General features: G+C 49.3%; 1 protein-coding gene across 2 annotated transcripts; it reads right to left on the bottom strand.

Annotated features, from left to right (window-relative positions):
* Positions 1-2478: 2478 nt before the first annotated feature.
* On the bottom strand, positions 2479-16653 carry ZNF7 (zinc finger protein 7). Of its 2 annotated transcripts, XM_069466723.1 has the most exons (5): positions 16601-16653; positions 15084-15128; positions 14545-14671; positions 8225-8341; positions 2479-4309 (listed from the first exon to the last, which is right to left on the bottom strand). In XM_069466723.1, the coding sequence occupies exons 2-5, from the start codon at positions 15084-15086 to the stop codon at positions 2502-2504; spliced, it is 2055 nt and encodes a 684-aa protein (XP_069322824.1). In that variant the 5' UTR covers positions 15087-15128; positions 16601-16653; the 3' UTR covers positions 2479-2501. The 2 variants fall into 2 exon arrangements, with proteins under 2 accessions (XP_069322824.1, XP_069322823.1); XM_069466722.1 differs by lacking the exons at positions 15084-15128; positions 16601-16653 and having other exon boundaries at positions 14545-14821.
* Between the last annotated feature and the right edge of the window lie 1854 nt (positions 16654-18507).

Raw genomic sequence — 18507 nt, 5'->3', positions numbered from 1 at the left:
GTCTCACTCTGTTGCCCAGGCTAGAGTGCCGTGGCGTCAGCCTAGCTCACAGCAACCTCAAACTCCTGGGCTTAAGCGATCCTACTGCCTCAGCCTCCCGAGTAGCTGGGACTACAGGCATGCACCACCATGCCCGGCTAATTTTTCTATATATATTTTTAGTTGTCCATATGATTTCTTTCTGTTTTTTTTTTTTTTTTTTTTTTTTTAGCAGAGATGGGGTCTCGCTCTTGCTCAGGCTGGTCTCGAACTCCTGAGCTCAAGCAATCCGCCCACCTCGGCCTCCCAGAGTGCTAGGATTACAGGTGTGAGCCACCACGCCCGGGCTTGCCATGGTGTTTAACCTAACAACATGACCTGTGTCACTCTGGGCTACACATTAGTATATGGGAGAATAGGGCCACAAAGTATCTGTTAAGGAATGGTGTCTTTCAGGCCCAAATATTTCTCTGTAATTACTGGCAGACACCAAAGATCAGCAGGTCTTCTATGAGTCATAACAGGTGGCAGACTGTCTGAAATAAGGCCTACCAGTCCCCTTGCAACTGGCTGACAGCTGAATGACCAGGACTTTGCGGGTAGGGCTGAGGTCAGCACTGTCCTTGGCCTCTTGCTGCTGCATGGGGCTTGTGGATAGTGGCTTTAATTAGATGCTCTCTGAGAGGATCAAATGGATATAGTAGTCCCAGCTGCTCTTAGGTTAAAGGTGTGGCTGATGGAGTTGCAGATTTGTGCCAGAATTCAATTTTAGCCAACAAAGCATTAGGCCTTGAGCAGATCACTGAGAGAAGTGATCTGCCGTCAGCCAGGCTTCCCTACATGTTCTTACTGTGTGCAACATGAAGGCCTTACCATGCTTCACCTGGGCCATTTCTCAAGGCTGTGTTGGCAGAAAATCCAAGGGATGAGGCAATGGCCCTTAGCTCCCAACAGAGCAGGTTTACTCACAACCTGTGAGTTTCTCCACTGACACACACTCTGTGTATGTACCTGCAGGGGCTCTCTGCATCACCCAGTGGGACGTTGCAGGTGAGGGGAGTGGATGTGGCCCTGACCACCACTGTGAGTAACCCATCAGCCATCTCCTGCCAGATGAAACAACAGGATTTTATTAGCCTGTAGAAAGGATAAAATTTCAGACCCTCATAGTTCTTGACAGCTTGTGTTTTAGGCTTAAGAATTTTGGGGATGGCCGGGCGCGGTGGCTCACGCCTGTAATCCTAGCACTCTGGGAGGCCGAGGTGAGCGGATCGTTTGAGCTCAGGAGTTCGAGACCAGCCTGAGCAAGAACGAGACCCCATCTCTACTAAAAATAGAAAGAAATTATATGGACAGCTAAAAATATATATAGAAAAAATTAGCCGGGCATGGTGGTGCATGCCTGTAGTCCCAGCTACTCGGGAGGCTGAGACAGGAGGATCGCTCGAGCTCAGGAGTTTGAGGTTGCTGTGAGCTAGGCTGATGCCACGGCACTCACTCTAGCCTGGGCAACAGAGTGAGACTCTGTCTCAAAAAAAAAAAAAAAAGAATTTTGGGGAAATTTGTTATAGAGCATAAACAATACACATCCTGACCTCTCTGGGTGGCTTCCTCTGTATAGTGGGGTGACAAGACCAATAAGACAGCCATCCAGCCTGAAGGTCTGGGTCCCTGTGCTGGGGTGTGGCTGGAGATGCTGGCGCAGACTGGGGGGTGCTTGAATTCATTCAAGTGATCATTCTCTGCCAGACACACTTAAAGCAGCATTCCTGTATATGGTTTAATTCTTATCACTACCGTGTAACAGTGCGTATTTTCAGATAAGCAAATAGGCTTTGAGTTCCAGTGAGGGCAGTGATGTCCTTGAGCAACATAGCAAGACCCAGGTATGACTTCAAAATCATTGCCATGACACCAGAATGGTTTCTGTGCCTAGCACTGATCTGTGCACAAGGAACACCAAACATACCAACAATGATGGCATGTATTTATTTGCTCACCTGGCCTACCTCTCTGAAGAGAATGGGTCTGGGACCCTTTGGTCCTGGTTGATGAGTTTTAAGAAAAGGAGTTAGGTGAAGAAGTTAGAAGGGAATTCTAGGCACTCCTCTTTTGGTCTTCCTCTAACATGAGCTAATACATCTCCTTATTGTTGAAGACAGTGTGAGCAACTGATCATTGAGGGAAAACATTTTGGGTAACTTCTAACTTATTCAGCCTGACAGAGCCCATAGGGCCTTCCTTGTGGCTCTTCCATATCCACAGGGACCTGGGGTCTCCCCTCTGTGAACTCAAAACTCTGCACATTACACCCTGAGTGCAAGGGACACAGGCTTTATTGAACAGGTTAAGGTCACACATTCCAGCAAATAAACACATTTTGCATGAATTTGGATACTCTTTCTTAAGAGAGGAATTCTGAATCATTCCCACCCAATATTGTAAATTTTTGTCAGTATAAATGAACACATATAAAATAAGTTAAGGCTATAGGTTTATTCACATTTATACAGGTAAATGGTCTATCCCATGTGGATTTTCTGATGCTGAGTAAGCCTAGAGCTCCGATTAAAAGCTTTGCCACAGTCATTACATTTATAAGGCTTCTCTCCGGTGTGAATTCTCTGATGTATAATTAGATGTGAGCGCCACCTGAATATTTTCTCACAGTCATCACATTGATGCAGTTTCTTTATAGTATTAACTTTTTTCCGGCTCACAAAGTTGGAACCTTCCAGAGTATTCCCATATTCATAATACCACTGGGCTCTAGTGTGTATACGCTGGTGTTCAATAAGATATGAGCTCCGACTAAAGGCTTTTCCACATTCACTACACTCATAGGGCTTCACACCTGCATGAATTATCTGGTGTTGGAAAAGGGTGGAGTTTTGGCTGAAGGCTTTCCCACATTCATTACATTTGTAGGGCCTCTCTCCGGTGTGCACCCTTTGGTGTATTGTAAGTTGTGTGCTCATACTGAAAGCTTTTCCACACTGGAGGCATTCATAGGGCTTCTCTCCCTTATGAATTCTCTGATGGTAAATAAGGCTGGAGCTCTGGCTAAAGGCTTTTCCACAGTCATTACACACGTAAGGTTTCTCTCCAGTATGGATTCGCTGATGCTGAATAAGGTGTGAGCCCTGAACAAAGCCTTTTCCACACTCATCACACTTAAACGGTTTTTCTCCAGTGTGAGTTCTCTGATGGCGAATAAGCCGGGAGCTACACCCAAAAGCTTTTGTACACTTGTTGCATTTATAGGGTTTTTCCCCAGTGTGAATCAGCTGATGCTGACTAAGACGAGAGATCCACCTAAAAGCTTTCCCACACTCATCACACTTAAACGGTTTCTCTACAGCATGAATTCTCTGATGTGCAACAAGGCCTGAGCTATCTGAGGCTCGGGGGATTTGAGATTTCTCCCCAGCGTGCATCCTCTGATGCTGAGCGAGAGTTGAACTCTGGCTGAAGGCCTTCCCACATTCTTTGCACGAGTAGGGCCTCTCTCCAGTGTGAGTTCTCTGGTGTCTGACCAGCTGTGACTGCTGACTGAAAGCTTTCCCACACTCACGACAACCATAGGGCCTCTCTCCTGTATGGATTCTCTGATGGTGGATGAGGCTTGAGCTCTGACCAAAAGCTTTCCCACACTCCTCACATCTATATGGCTTCTCTCCAGTATGAATTCTTTGATGTTGAATAAGTTTTGAGCTCAAGCGGAAGGCTTTTCCACACTCAACGCATTTAAATGGCTTCTCTCCAGTGTGGATTCTCTGATGCTGATTAAGCTGTGAGCATAGCCTGAAGACTTTCCCACACTCCACACATTCATACGGCTTTTCCCAATGGCAGTTACTTGGACTCAAGCAGTCAGGTAATCTTTTTTGGCATTCATGACATCTGTTACGTTTCTTCTGAGTATTAATTTCCCAATGCAAAGTCGTATCTGAAGTGGACTTGAAACCTTTGCCACAAACCTCACATCTCTGGAGAGTTCCTTCTGTTCTCTCTCTCTGAGTTTTTTCAGACTGGCAATCCAGGCCACTGGCCCCCAGCTCCTTATGTCCCTGGACACTGTCCTTGGTGAGGGTCTTATGAGCCACAGTCTGCTCATTCAAACAGTTTTTCTGGAAGACAGAGCCCATCACTCTCACCCCAGGACTGCTGAGATGACTCTCTGACCAGAACTCAGAATCAGAAATGTCTCCAAAGCCAGGAGTCTGAGGAAAATCCTGGGGGTGGCTTTTGACCATCTTCCTGGGGGATTCTGATTTTAGAATGTCCATGTCCTCACAGGCCTGTTCACTGCCAGTCCTAATTATATAATCTGAAATAAATGGGAAATAGAGAGCTCTTATGTCCTGTGCTCAGAGAAAGGACAAAGACTACCGGGTATGGGGGTCAGGGGTCATCATTTCCCAGGACAGACTGCATCGAGCACTACCATACACCCCAAGTGGAAAACACTAGGAGGTAAAATGCCTCTGGCAGTTCTCAAATTTTGGTTTCATTTATACTTTTTATTTTGTTCATTCATTCAACAATGAAGTGCTCATTATGTACTAGACAGAGTGCTGAGAGCTACGCCCTAAATGGGTACATGAGCAACGAAGTCCATCCTATGGGGAACTGGCGTGAGGCAAAGTCTGTGAAGCAACAGAGTGAGACTAGACAAACCAAGCCTGAGAGGATGGGACACTTAACAACAGGGGACCACAGGCTCCCAGCATCCTCCCGGTTGAGGGAGGAGGACAGAGGGAGTCTGAACTGTGAACAGAGGGGATGGGCAGGGGTCAGAAAGACGGAGGCCAAACACCTGCCAAGGGGCTTACCTGGGTGAACCCAGAAGGGAGCTGGGTACTCAGGCTGTTCATGGCTCTTCACTGGGGTGGGCTTCTCTGAGCAGGACTCTAGAGCCCTCGGCTTCCTCTAGCTGCCTCCAAGCCTCTCTCATCAACTCGTACCTGACCACATCCCTTGCCAGTACCTCAGCCCTAAGTGGCCAGCCCCACTAGCCCCCACTGAATTTTCCTTTCCTAGGGTTGCAAGTTTCTGGAGGAGTGCACTTATCCACACCTTCCCCCCAGGAGGCCTTCCTGAAATCTGCTTTCCTTCTTGACTCTCCAAATACATGTAGGCTTCATTCTCACTGTCCCATCACCCTGATGAGGTCAGATGTCTCCCTGATGTCCATGACCACAACCACAGTTGTATGGCCATAGCCATAACCAGTCTGAATCTACCCCACAGTGAATCCATAGCCCAGTTACAAGGCTTCAACCTCTCGGTTTCTGCCCACTCCTAATCATTTGTGGCAATTCACCAGCTTCCAGGGATTTGCGAAAGTCTTCCAGTCAGTCCTGCAGTGAGCCAAGGGCTACCACCGAATGAGCCTCTTCTGTGTACGAGGAATAGTTCCTGCTCATTCTTTAATTAATCTTCAACAACCCAATGAGGTCAGTGGAATCCCCGTACCTCAGACAAGGAGACTGGCTCAGAGGTCAAGCAGCTTGTGCAAGGCCACACAGCTAGAGAATCAGGAACAGGCTCGGGTCTGTGCGCCCAACTCAGCCCTTTCAACCTGCGGTGCGGCAGGAGTATGCATTGAGTGCTGTGAAGACACAGGACACCTACATGCCTGATCCTGACCCACTTCTCTGTCCCCTGCACATCACACAACCTTGGCAACAGTTCCCTCGACAGGGCTTGCTCAGCCTTCTTCCCGAGCCTTCCTCTACCACGGGGATGGGAAAGCAGGGCAGAGACATGCAGCAAGCACTGCTCCTCCTCTACCCCTGCCTGTGATGTGGAGGCCCCTGAGGAGAGCTGGGAGAGAGCATGGTGCAGCCCCTGGCACTGCTGAGACAGGTATTGCCCAGGGCCTCCTGCTGCATGAGAATAAAACCTCTACATGGTTAAGCAGTTTGTGGCCAAGAGCACCGAAGACCTAAAGATGAGGACATCACAAACCCACCCAACTACACTCGATTTTCCCTCCCTCTGGTTCCCTGTGACTAGATCTATAAGAAGCTTGGGTTGCATTTTAAAGTTCTCACCTCCCTGCATGATAGCAGGGCATCACCCAGCCTGCTGCAGCACCAGCCTCAGCCGCCTCTGGCTACCTGGCAGTCCACAGCCACCTGGCTCCGGGCAGCCTTGGCCTCCTGTGTGGCCTTGGCTTGCGTGGCCTGTTTCTTTCTGTCCCTACCTACCACTGACAGCTTCCCCCATGGAAGCCCCCCAGGGACCTGCAACTGAAGCCAAAGGTTCTCTCACCTTCCAGCAAGCTTTGGATAACTGCTGAGAAAATGCAAGCACTTATTAAAAAACGAAACCTCACTCTGGAAGTGGTTGTGCCTCAGAGAGGGGTGTGCATGTCTTGCCAAGGAGCAGAGGCTAAGCAGGGGCTAGGCTGACAGGCCTCCAAGGGGTGCCAAGAATCACCCACCAGGGAGTATGCTGGTGGGCAAGGGTGTGGGGAGGTCACAGCTGAGGCCCTGCCTTCTCTCTCACATTCTGGGCCAGTATCCTTGGATGTCAGATACTCGCTGCACCAGCTGGAGCAAATTACATGTCTGGGCATTTCCACTTTACTTAACACATTCTGGTTTTGTGCTACTGAATATTCTAATCTCAGAGGCTGCATTCCTGCCCTACGCTCAGGTCTGCAAGCAAGTGCTAGGGTACATCAACAGTGGCTCTCACCTCAATGAAGGTGACACTTTTTAATGTTTCTTCATCACAATAAGGACCACTTGCTACATATAAACCCACTGAACTACCTAATTCTGCCAACTGTAGCTGGCTTTTTTGCCATGGTGCCCTCTTTAAAAATTTCCCCTCCACCTTGGAAATATTTTAACAAGGGGCTGGGGTTTTCTTGTCTTTGTTTTTGAGACAGAGTCTCACTCTGTTGCCCCAGCTAGAGTGCAGTGGTGTCATCACAGCTCACTGCAACCTTCAACTCCTGGGCTCAGGGGATTCTCCTGCCTCAGCCTCCAGAATAGCTGGGACTACAGGTGTGCACCACCATGCCCAGCTGATTTGTTTCTATTTTTAGAGATGGGGGTCTTGCTCACACTCAGATTGGTGACCTTATTTAAAAACAGGGTCATAGGCCGGGCGCGGTGGCTCACGCCTGTAATCCTAGCACTCTGGGAGGCCGAGGGGGGTGGATCTCTCAAGGTCAGGAGTTCGAGACTAGCCTGAGCAAAAGTGAGACCCCGTCTCTACTAAAAATAGAAAGAAATTATATGGACAACTAAAAATATATATATACAAAAAATTAGCCGGGCATGGTGACGCATGCCTGTAGTCCCAGCTACTCGGGAGGCTGAGGCAGTAGGATCGCTTAAGCCCAGGAGTTTGAGGTTGCTGTGAGCTAGACTGATGCCACGGCACTCACTCTAGCCCGGGCAACAGAGTGAGACTCTGTCTCAAAAAAAAAAAAAAACAGGGTCATTGAAGATGTAATTAGTTACGCTGAGGTCAATATGGTGGCCCCTAATCCATGACTGGTGTCCTTATAAGGAGACAGCCATGTAAAAATAGAGACACAGGGAGAAGATGACCATGTGAAGATGGAGGTAGAATTGGAGGGATGAAGCCAAAACCCAATGAGGCCAAGGGCTGCCAGAAAACCACTAGATCCTGGAAGAAGCAAGAAAGTATCTTTCCCTAGAGCCTCCTCAGGGAACATGACCCTGCCGACACTTTGATTTCAGACTTCTGGCCTCCACAGCTGTCGGACAATAAATTTCTGTTGTTTTAAGCCTCCCAGAGTGTGGTGTGTTGTTGTGGCAGTCCCAGGAGACCTATGCACCCTGACGCCTGATCTAAGAGGCTGGGGCCACCTGGGCTCTGAGAAGTTCTGGAGGGAGCTGCATCAGAGAACATGTTTACCTGAGGAGAGACTGTCAAGAGCCAAGTTTAATGCTTCACTTGGATCCATGGGTTTGTATTTTTGCTTAACAACAGTATTGGTAAAACAGAAATTGAACAAAATGTGGTATGATTTCAAAAACACCCTTTTTTTCTGAAATGAGATATTCTGTGGCTGTTCTATGGTTTGGTCTCTCCCAAGGCAGCCCCACAATTGGTCTATATGCTTCCTCCTCTGGGCCGGCCCCCAGTTACCCAGTGGCGCTGTCAGGTAGCCCAGCATGGCCATTGGGACCCACCCCCAGCCTCCACCTGAGGTTTCTCCTTAAAGAGCTTCTCTGCAACAAGGCCTGAGCCTCACCTGTCTGAGAGGTCCTTGGTGCCTCGGTCCCCTCCACTCCCTGCAGGTCGAGGACCCACGGCTCCTGTCCCTGCTCCAGCCGGGAGATCAGCTCAGGCTTGAAGACCAGGAATCCTGCTGTGTGTGCGGCAGAGAAGGAGACAGTGTCGGTGTGGTGGGGAGCATGGCACAGGGCTCAGCCACCCCTGGTTTCCAAGCATAAAGGGGCAGGGGGCTGCGAGGGAACAGGCAGAGCCTCTGTGGGAGCGGGGGTGGAGTGGGTAAGGATCTGGGTACATAGCAGCCCTTTCTGTCCAGATCTGTCGAGCTTTTGAGGCTGGACAGCAAGAGACACCTGGACTCCCACAATCTCCAGGGGACTCTGCCAAAGAGTCTACAAAGAATGGGCTAGCTCTACCCCTGGAACTCAGGGGAGAGGGAAAGAGAAACTCTAACACAGGCCAGCACTTCACTCAGTAGAGCTGGGCTGTCTCTCAGTTCAGAAAGCAGGGATGCTCCAAGAGGTAGCAGTAGTTAAGACACAAGATTAAGAAGAACAAAAATAAACAAACAAATGAAGCAAATTTTAAATCAGAAACCTCCAAGGTCCAGTCTTCACCTGGTAGCCTCCCAGCCTTGAGTCCCTGTGCAAAGGACCCCTCAGGGCCTGCTTCCTCTCGGCAGACTAGGAAGTGGTGGAGACCTGTGGGGTGCCCACCTGGCACCCTGCCTTCACAGTGCCACCAGTCGCCATCCCCATGCTGTGGCACAGCCCCACATCCCCTCCAATCTAAGGGCTAGCCAACTACTCCAGCTGGAGGCTTCCCTCTACAAGGAGGAAAAAAGAAGGCAAAGAAATTCTAAAGGTCTACAGCCAACAAGCTCAAGTCCTCAGAGGCAGGCAGGACTCTACACTCAACAGGAAACACGTGTTCTCTCCAAGCACAGTGGAACAGAAAAACGTCCTTAGGTCAAGCCATGAAGGAAGTGGATGTACCAAAGAACAATACTGCAGAACATACACCAACCAAATGTATCATAAGGAAATTAACCACAAAAAGATAGCTTAGAAACTATTAGCTACTTAGAAACTAAATAATGAATTACTATTTTATTTATTTAGAGACAGAGTCTCACTATGCCTGGCAAAATTTTCTATTTTTAAATATGTCTACTAGAAACCAGAATTGTAAAACACAAATGAGGTAAATATTAGCCTCAATATACAACAAACCCAAATAAATAAAAAGGAAGCAAATAAGGAAGGTTAGGCAGGATTCAATGAAATATAGAACAAAGACACCTAACAACATCCTCCACTCCTACCCACCTTCATAAAAAGATCAGCAAAGCCAAAAGCCAGTTCTTTGAAAAGATTAATATGACAGTCTCATGGCAAAACTGACCAGGTCAACACAGTGAGAAGATGCTGCCAAAAAATAAAGAATAAGGGAAACAACCACAAACAGATTAAAAATGAAAGGGAAGAAAAACTAAAATAAACATACAAAAAATTTGAAAATCTAAATGAATGGATCGATTCGTAGAAAAACTAAAAATGACAAAATTAGTACAGGTGGAAATTCAAAAGCTTGTGTAGACCATTAAAGACACGTAAATGCTAGTCCAAGACTTTCCTTCTCCAATAGCCCAAGGCCCAGGTTTTACAGATGAGTTGTACTTGTATGCCAAATGCCATGTGGCAAAATGCCAAAATTATGTAAGGACAATACACAAAAAGAAATATATAAGTCCATTGTGCTTACGAACAGGAATACAAAAATTCACAAACAATATTGGCTAGCTTAGTCGAAAAGGGTATCAAAATTTATATATAAAATCAGGATTTAAAGAGAGTTTATTCCAGGAACACAGGAAAATATATCAATGTAATTTCCTTCACTAATAAAGAAAAAAAAAATCATGAGTATCTCAACTCATGCAAAGAAAGAATTTGAAATTCAATACTTATTTACGATTAAAAACAAAACTCCTTAGCCAACTTTTCCTGTGTTTATGTAGATGCATTTCCTTTAAAATCAGGAACACAACATGCATGCCCACAGGGGTCCTGTTTAACACTGGGCTGGCCCCTGCTAAGGGAGAGATGTGAAGAGAGAGGGCTGAGAAAGAAAATGCTCAAATTACCTGCACACACCCTGCTCCAGGAAAACAAAACAGAGTCACTGAACTAGCACTGACCAACACTGAACTAGCAAGGAAGCACCACAGAGTTGCCAAATATAAGATCAGCCTCCAAAACCAACAGCATTTCTGTCCAGCAGCAATCAGCTAAAAACAGAGTAACATACACTCACAAAGCAACAAAACCAAAGCTTCTAGAATGACACGAGACCACTCTGTTTCAAAACACTAATAAAGTTTGCCTTCAGGAGGGGATAGAAAAAAAAAAACACTAATAAAAACACAGAAGATAAATAGAAAAAAGGCAGACATATTCCATGGTCTTGAACAGGAACATGTGCTATCAAAAAGATGTTAATTCTCTTTATACTAGCTACAAATTCAAAGCACTCCCAGATAAAATTCTAGTGGCCCTTTTGACGAACTAAACTTATTCTAAAATTTATATGAAAGAATTATTCTATTATCAAAGAGTAGGTATATGAACCTTTAAAAAGAATGACAAGCAGCCAGGCACAGTGACTCACATCTATAATCCTAGTACTCTAGGAGGCCAAGGCAAGAAGATCACTTGAGGTCAGGAGTTCAAGACCAGCCTGAGCAAAGTGAGACCCAATCTCTACTAAAAATAGAAAAAATTAGCCAGGCACAGTGGTGTAGGCCTGTAGTTCCAGCTACTTAGGAGGCAAATGCAGAAGGATCACTTGAGCCCAGAGGTTGGAGGCTACAGTGATCTGCGATGATGCCACTGCACTCCAGCCTGGGTGACAGAGCAAGACTCTGTCTCAAAAAATAAAATAAAAATAAAAAGAATAAAAAGTGTGAGTAGGCCGGGCGCGGTGGCTCACGCCTGTAATCCTAGCACTCTGGGAGGCCGAGGTGGGCGGATCGTTTGAGCTCAGGAGTTCGAGACCAGCCTGAGCAAGAGCGAGACCCCACCTCTACTAAAAAAATAGAAAGAAATTATATGGACAGCTAAAAATATATATAGAAAAAATTAGCCGGGCATGGTGGCGCATGCCTGTAGTCCCAGCTACTCGGGAGGCTGAGACAGGAGGATCGCTTGAGCTCAGGAGTTTGAGGTTGCTGTGAGCTAGGCTGACGCCACGGCACTCACTCTAGCCTGGGCAACAGAGTGAGACTCTGTCTCAAAAAAAAAAAAAAAAAAAAAAAAAAAAGTGTGAGTTATACTATCAGGTATTAAGACGTACTAGAAAACCAAAGCAAAACGAAGCAACCAAAAACAAAGCCAAATAAAAAAGCAGTGAGCTAGCCTACAAGAGGGATTCAGGGAAGAAAACAGGGCTCAGAAACACACCATTTCATACATGAAAACGGTGGTTCCACATATCAACAGGAAAAGGACTGTTTTGTAGATGATGTCGGGGACATAGACAAAAATAAAACAGGATTTTTACTTGTATTCCAACAGAAATGTGAAGCTGTGGTATAAAAGGAAAAGATGAACTATAATATATACAAGAGAAAAAGTAGGACATCTCACTGACCTTGGAGATGAACTTTTTTTTTTTTTTAAAGAGACAATAACAGAAACATTGTGTTGTACTAGCTTGGAATGCTCAGCAACAAAATTGCTACAAAGTAGATCAAGCAAGATAACTACTGGCAAAGGAGAGGGGAAGGTGTCTCAGCACGTTCCTGCCTTGAAGCCGCTGGCTGAGACTGGGCCCTGACGGCTTTAGAGCTGCTTTGGCTGTCCTACAGTGCCCTTCAGCTAATTGTATTGTAATACTAAAATCCCCACCTAGTGGAGAATTGTAATACCATTAACATAACATGGATTGTATGACAGGGCATGATGCGGGCACTGGGCATGCGTGATTTGTCTCACTGTGAACAAGCAAAGATACAATATAAAAGCTCTGTGTCATTTACCAGGAAGAGACTTAAGGCAACACCACAGGGTGGGCAGGTGCAGACTTTGCATGCAAGAAGCTCCTGCGGAAGAAATTCCTGTGCTGCCCAGGAGCAAGCACCCTGGTAAGTAACCTCTAATAAACTCATCTAACTCATCAAGCTGGACTAGTCAGAACATTCTTTGGTCTCTTGATTCCCTCTCAGTTTGGGAGGTGGTTTTTCTATATTGTCCAGGGATTTTGCCAAAACAAACCTCAAACTCCTGGGCTCAAGCAAAGCAATCCTTTTGCCTCAGCGCCACCCACCCCCCCCCAGCAGATTGAACTACAGGTACATCCCACTACACACAGCTAATTTTTTTTTTATAGAGATAGGGTCTTGCTATGTTTCCCAGGCTGATCTCAAATTCCTGGCCTCAAGCAATCTTCCTGCCTTGGCCTCCCAAAGTGCTGGGATTGCAGGCATGAGCCACCGTTCCTGGCCAGGGAAAACTTTTAAATAAAACTTCAGAGGCACAGTCCACAGGGAAAAAACTGAACAATTTAATTACATTAAAATATGACCTAACAAAGTTAACAAACACAAGAGAAGGGGAAAAGATATTCACAATGTACAAAACCTACCTGGCATCATCATATTTGATGTATTCCAAGATAGACTTTTTATAAAACACTTTCACACCTCTAAATGAGACACATCTTGGAACTGATGTCACCAACCAGGTCGCAGCTGTGACATACCATCACTGCCTGTGCACAAATGAACTTGACCACCTGTTCAGATCCTCACTGCTGCAGTTGAGTCCTCAGCACCATTTTAAAATATATGCTTAGTTTAACTGCTCTTTACGCTGTCTTTAATGCTCTTTATGCACAGCCAATGAAGCTATCTGGTTTGTCACTGAGAGCCACACAGAAAGAATGGCTGCTATATGCCAGGTAAGAAAGCCCAACCATCAGCCTCACTGGATGGGAGAAAACCCTGACAATATTTACGATAAGCTGCATCACCCCTTGATGGCCAAGCTCACAAGTTACCATCATGTGGGAAGCACAGACACAGATATCAAGCCAGAGAGTGATTCACTTATAAGTCATGAAAAACATTAGGCGTACCCTAGCCAATTCATTCTGTGCATCTTTTCCTTTCTATTTTAGTGATACATGTAAGCCAGGTTTAAACAATTCTAAAAGCTCTTTATAAAATAAATTGAAGTGATAAGAAAAAAATGTGTTGTATAATCAGCAGCATTCTACTTTTCTTAAAATAAAGCCAAGTACATAAAATAATGATGTATTTTACAATGTATAGCACCTTAGATTTGAGGAAATCTAATACAAGAAATAACAAACACCTTCAAATCAGTAAGGCACAGCAACTCCAGTAGAAATTGGGCAAAGCCTCTGAACAGACACTTTACTGAAGAACCTAGCAGAGGAATGAGTGTGTGAAAGATGCTTGAGCTCAGCAGAAATCGGAAAAATGACAACTCAGACCACAGTCAGCTCTCACTGTACACTTATTTGACTGGCAAAATATCAGAGAGCTGTACTCTGCCACACTAGACGGGACAGAAGGATGCAGGCCAGGTTCAGCACCCCAATAAACACCTGGCCAACCAACTACGCCCTCACTTACCCTACTCCTGCCCCACGCACTCTCAAGGGTCCAGGATGCTCATGCACTGGAGATATGTGCAATGGTCCATGCTCATGTGGGGCTGGAGACAGCATGGGGCCAACCAGCAGAGGGTTTGGTAACAAGCGAGGAGCATGTTAGACACACAGCCCCTTCGCAAAGTCCCAATCTAACAACAGGACACATCGTGTGAGAACACAAATGCAAAGTCAGACATGAAGAGTGCTGGAGTAGCTGCCTGTGGTGGTGACAAGGATGGGAGAGGAAAACTGATGGCAGGATAGGAGAGGTGAGGGGACACCCTGACAGCATCCACACAGCGGCCCTGAGGGCACTGCTGCCACCCTTTGCTCTGGTTGTACAACCATGTCCTTGGCTTCCCCAAGCCAATAATTTCTTTTTTATCTAAGCTATTTCAAATTTGGATTCTATTTCTCACAAGTTAATTTACTAGCTTAGGAAAAAGAGGCTTTATTCTCTCCCAGAATTCCACCTACCCCATGGGGGCTGAACCACATGACATGCAAAGCCAGGAATGAGCCTGGCACACTCCCAGGTCCAAGGCCCATTTATCCCACAGGGGCCTGACCCCCATATCCCCAGGCTCTGCCAGAGGCCTGGCTGTGTGGGTACTGACTGATGATGATGCAGGGGAGGGAGGTAACAAGGTACAGCCTCACCTAGTCCAGCCACACTGCTGTGGTTCTCCAGCATCACCTCCCTGTAGAGGGCCCTCTGGCCAGGGTCCAGACACTGCCACTCCTCCCGAGAGAAGTGCACAGCCACATCGCCAAACGTCACCACCTCCTGAAAGGACACACACCAGCACCCCAGGGATCCCTGGGTGCCAGCCCCATTCTCTCGCCACCCCATGACATGTCTCTGGCAGGTGTACCACGGGGTTGGGTGAGATAGTGACCAGGGCTTCTCTGGCTCTAAAATCCTGGGGAGGGGCAGTCTGGGGGAGGAGGAGGGACCCACAGTCTATGATACCTGTACAACCCTCCCCCCTCAAGAGCCTCAGTCAGGCCCTGGTTTGGGCAGGGGTTTGCTTACTACCTTCAGGATGGGAACAAAGGGCCCTGCCTGAGCCTGTCGAGGGCCACAGCAAGGGCCATGGCAGGGTCTGGGCCCAGGACCAGCGGGCAGGGTAGATGCACACAGTAGGAGGTGGAGGCTTCACGAGACAAGTGAGGGAAAGGAGGCAGTGACTTCCTACCATGAGGCTTGGTGAATGGGCATCCACACGTCCTGGCTGAGAGACCTGTTGGCAATTATGAAAAGGTCAGAGGTCAGGGTGCTAGAAGCCCCTTCACTTCCAAGCTAACAGGGGGCAGTATTGTGTTCCCTGTTACTCTACCTCCAACCCCAGACATTCTCTAGCAGAGACACGGCGATGGACTAAAGCAGCCATGGCACTTGAGTGAACGAGGTGCCCTGAAGCCTCGTTCTTCTTTCAGCATACTTGTGTAGCATGTGCGGAATCACTCCATAAACACTTACGGAGTGGCTTCCACATGCCAGGGATTAAGTAATGAGATGCAGCAGTGAACACATAAGGACCCTCCCTTCATGGAGCAGTCTAGTAGAGGGAAGAATTAAATAACCACACAAATAAGCACAAAATTACAACCACGATAGTGCTGAAAAACACTATGAAAGCATTTAAACTAGAAAACTGACTTAGTCTAATGGGTCACTTCCCCAGGGACCTAGATCAAGGTGATGGAGGTGGGGAGAACACTCCAGGCAGCAGGAACAGAATGCCAAAACTGCCTGAGGCAGAAAGGAATGAGGTTGAATGAACCGGTGCAAGTGGACCAAAGGCAGCAAGGGAAGGCAGGGAGTGACTGGAGGTTGGAGCAGACAGGGATCAGAATGACAGACTGCAGGGAAGACAGGAGTGGATGCAGGAACCCCTGATCCCAGGTATATAAACTCCAGTCGCCAGCCACAGCTCACCTCTGTCACCAGCATGGCACCAACCCAAGAATGTAAGCTGATGTACCTCAATTGAACCAATGACCCCAAGCATCCCCTGGGAGGTCAGAGTGGGAAGAAGTGGGCTTCCTAGGGAAGCATCTCGCCCAGAAAGTGGTTTATGAGTTGAAGCCCCAGGCCACTGGAAGAGGCAGACTCAAGCAGCAGTGACCATTGGAGAAGGGTCCCCCACCAGGTGCCTGGAGAGGATACAGCTGCCAGTGCCGATTGCTGGGTTCTCTGTAGAAGAGAGCAGGCCCTGAGTGGCATCCAGAATTCAGAGAAGACAAACAGCCTACCCCACCCAAGGCACTGCCCTTTTTGCCACTGTCTCTAATTCTAGGCCTCCCAGGGGCGGTAAGTGAGGGGAAAAACGGGGGCCCTAGACGGAGATGATTATGCAAGGAAATAAAAGAGCACCCAGGAGCAGGCCTGGGCCTGGAGTGAAGGCCACATCTAGAGCTCGCCTTACTCGGGCCTCTGACATCGGAACTCGCGGGCGGCGAGGCTGCCACGCGGCCGAGCCTGCAAGGAGCTGCGGGACTCCGCCAAACGACTCCCGCCTCACGCCGAAGTTGGTCAGGGCTGCCGCTGATCAACCACCTCCCCCGCCAGACGCTCACAGCCTCGCCGAGCCGCCCGCGCCATCCGGGCCTCCCCGGGGACTACAGCGCCGAATGTGGGGGTACACGAGGCCCTGCCGGGGGCCACTCGGCCCCAGAACCACTAGAGTCCGCGCCCCCCAGGCCGACTCACCCGCCCTGAAGACAGCTGGAGACCAGTAAACGCGCGATGCCGCCGGAAACGGGTTTCGGACGCCCGCGCCCGCCCCTCCCCGCTGACTTCCGGTCGTTCTGGACGGCTCGGAGGCTCGGCCACCTCGGTGGTGTTCCCAGCCCCGCCTCCCGACTCTGAGGAAGCGGCGGGGCCGGCAGCCAGAGCGAGAGGAAGGCGGGGCCCGGGCATGGGGGCGTGGCTAGCGTCCAGAAGCCGGGGCGGGCCCATGTTGCGCGGCGCACCAGGTGCTGGCCCTGCAGGCAGGTGCTAGGCGGCGATTCTGGGTGTCTGGTCACCAGTCTCTGAGGCTGGATCCCAACACTGGCCCTGGCCCCAGCTCCTTCTCGGCACAGCGCATCAGCGTTTCCACAGCAGAAAGTATCTGTGGGGCACGTACCAGGCCCCGGCCCCGCGGAGACGCCTGAACCAGGCCCTGCCCCGAGGAGGGCGTGGACGGTGGCCAGCTCGAGGCCGTCAGGGGACGGCGCGGGTTGGGGGCAACAGGAGGTTGGACTCCGATGCACAGCAGCGGCGGGGGCCGGGACGCGCCCGGAACTTGCGGAAAAACGAAGCAGGACGCAAGCCCGAGGCGGAGGGGAGCGCCCCTGCTCTCTCCACTGACTGCGCCCCAGGTCAGGCCCAGCGTCTCCTCGCTGCACGCTGACCTTTCCCAGCTTCACTTGAACCCCTGGGCCATCTGTGCTGGGTGTTCTCCACGGCGCCCCCGATCCACGCTCTGCCCTGCCTTTGGGGGCTGCTCCCCCCACCCCGACCCCAGCCCGCTTCCTAGGATGGGGCAGCAGCCCGAGGCCGGGGAGAGGCGTGTCCACTCTTGCTCTGGCAGAACAGTGCCTCCCCCTTGGCCACTACGGCTCCCTGGGGTGGCCCCAGCTCCCTGCAGCCTCGGTGAGGGCGCTGCCCGCGTCCCTGGCTGCCTAAACCTCCCTGTGCTACCGTCATTGCAGCGACGAGCCCGTGGACAGCGGGACAGCAGGAAGGGCATAAAGCTGGACTCACACCTGACCAAACCCTGAAGGCCCTGACAGAGCCATAGTGAAGTGATTGGGCTCAGTCAGCTCCCCCTACCCCCAGCACGGAGTCCTAGGTGGAAAACAAATATAGGAGGTCTCGCTTCCCCAGCCACCGTCTAGGTCCCCACACGTCCTAAAACTCAACCAGGCACGTCCAAGAAGAAGCTCAGGAATGCTGGGCACACCGGTGCCACCCACCTTCCTGGTAGAGGAACCTCACACCGCACGCTCCAGATCTGGTAGGAGCCTGGCAACGCTGCACCACGTCCTGGCCTGCACCAGTTGAGGATGGCACACCCAGGATAACACAGGGAGCAGGGCAGCTGACACCTGGGTCTACAGAGAGCCTGGCCCAGAGCATTCACTTGGTGGGCACCTGCCCAGTGTCCAGGGTGCAGAGGCCCTGAGGGTCCTGTCTAGGGGGAGGGGTCTGACCCCATCCTCTGTATCCGCTGCCTCACTGAGCCTAGGCCCACTGAGTGAACAGACCTTTCATAGCAAGGAACCTGCTCAGTCCCTCACTTGGTCACAGTCCCCCTTCTCTGGGCCAGCCTGGATTGCTTCCCAGCTAGTCCCAGTCTGGGATTGAGTTTCATAGGGTCTCCCAGTCTCTTTCTGTCCTGACTGAGAAATACAGAGTGCCTTGACCATCTTTGTGACCCATCCAGCTGTATGTTTTCCCCTGCAGGCTTGAACCCAATCCAGGGTGTTCAACATTCCCAAGCACTGATAAAGTTGTTTAGGTTGTTGCTTGAAAACACTGAGAGATTAACCCTGATGCTAAACACATAGAAACTGGGCCCCACTCTGAGCCAAATCCCTTAAACCCTTATGTAAACGCGATAGCCCTACCCG

The sequence above is a fragment of the Eulemur rufifrons genome, chromosome 3 (genome assembly GCF_041146395.1).
Source record: "Eulemur rufifrons isolate Redbay chromosome 3, OSU_ERuf_1, whole genome shotgun sequence".
NCBI lineage: Eukaryota > Metazoa > Chordata > Mammalia > Primates > Lemuridae > Eulemur > Eulemur rufifrons.
Note: the sequence above shows the minus strand (reverse complement) of the source record. Positions and strands in the feature narration are given on the sequence as shown.

Bases quoted from the DNA above. Each gene is read 5' to 3' on its own strand.
- ZNF7 (XM_069466722.1), bottom strand. From the start codon at position 14,737: ATGGGGTGGCGAGAGAATGGGGCTGGCACCCAGGGATCCCTGGGGTGC. The intron at 8,342-14,544 runs GTGAGGCTGTAC...CCGCACACACAG, and splicing joins CAGCAGTGTGGCTGGACTAG to CAGGATTCCTGGTCTTCAAG. The intron at 4,310-8,224 runs GTGAGGCTCAGG...CATTTATTTCAG, and splicing joins ACCAAGGACCTCTCAGACAG to ATTATATAATTAGGACTGGC.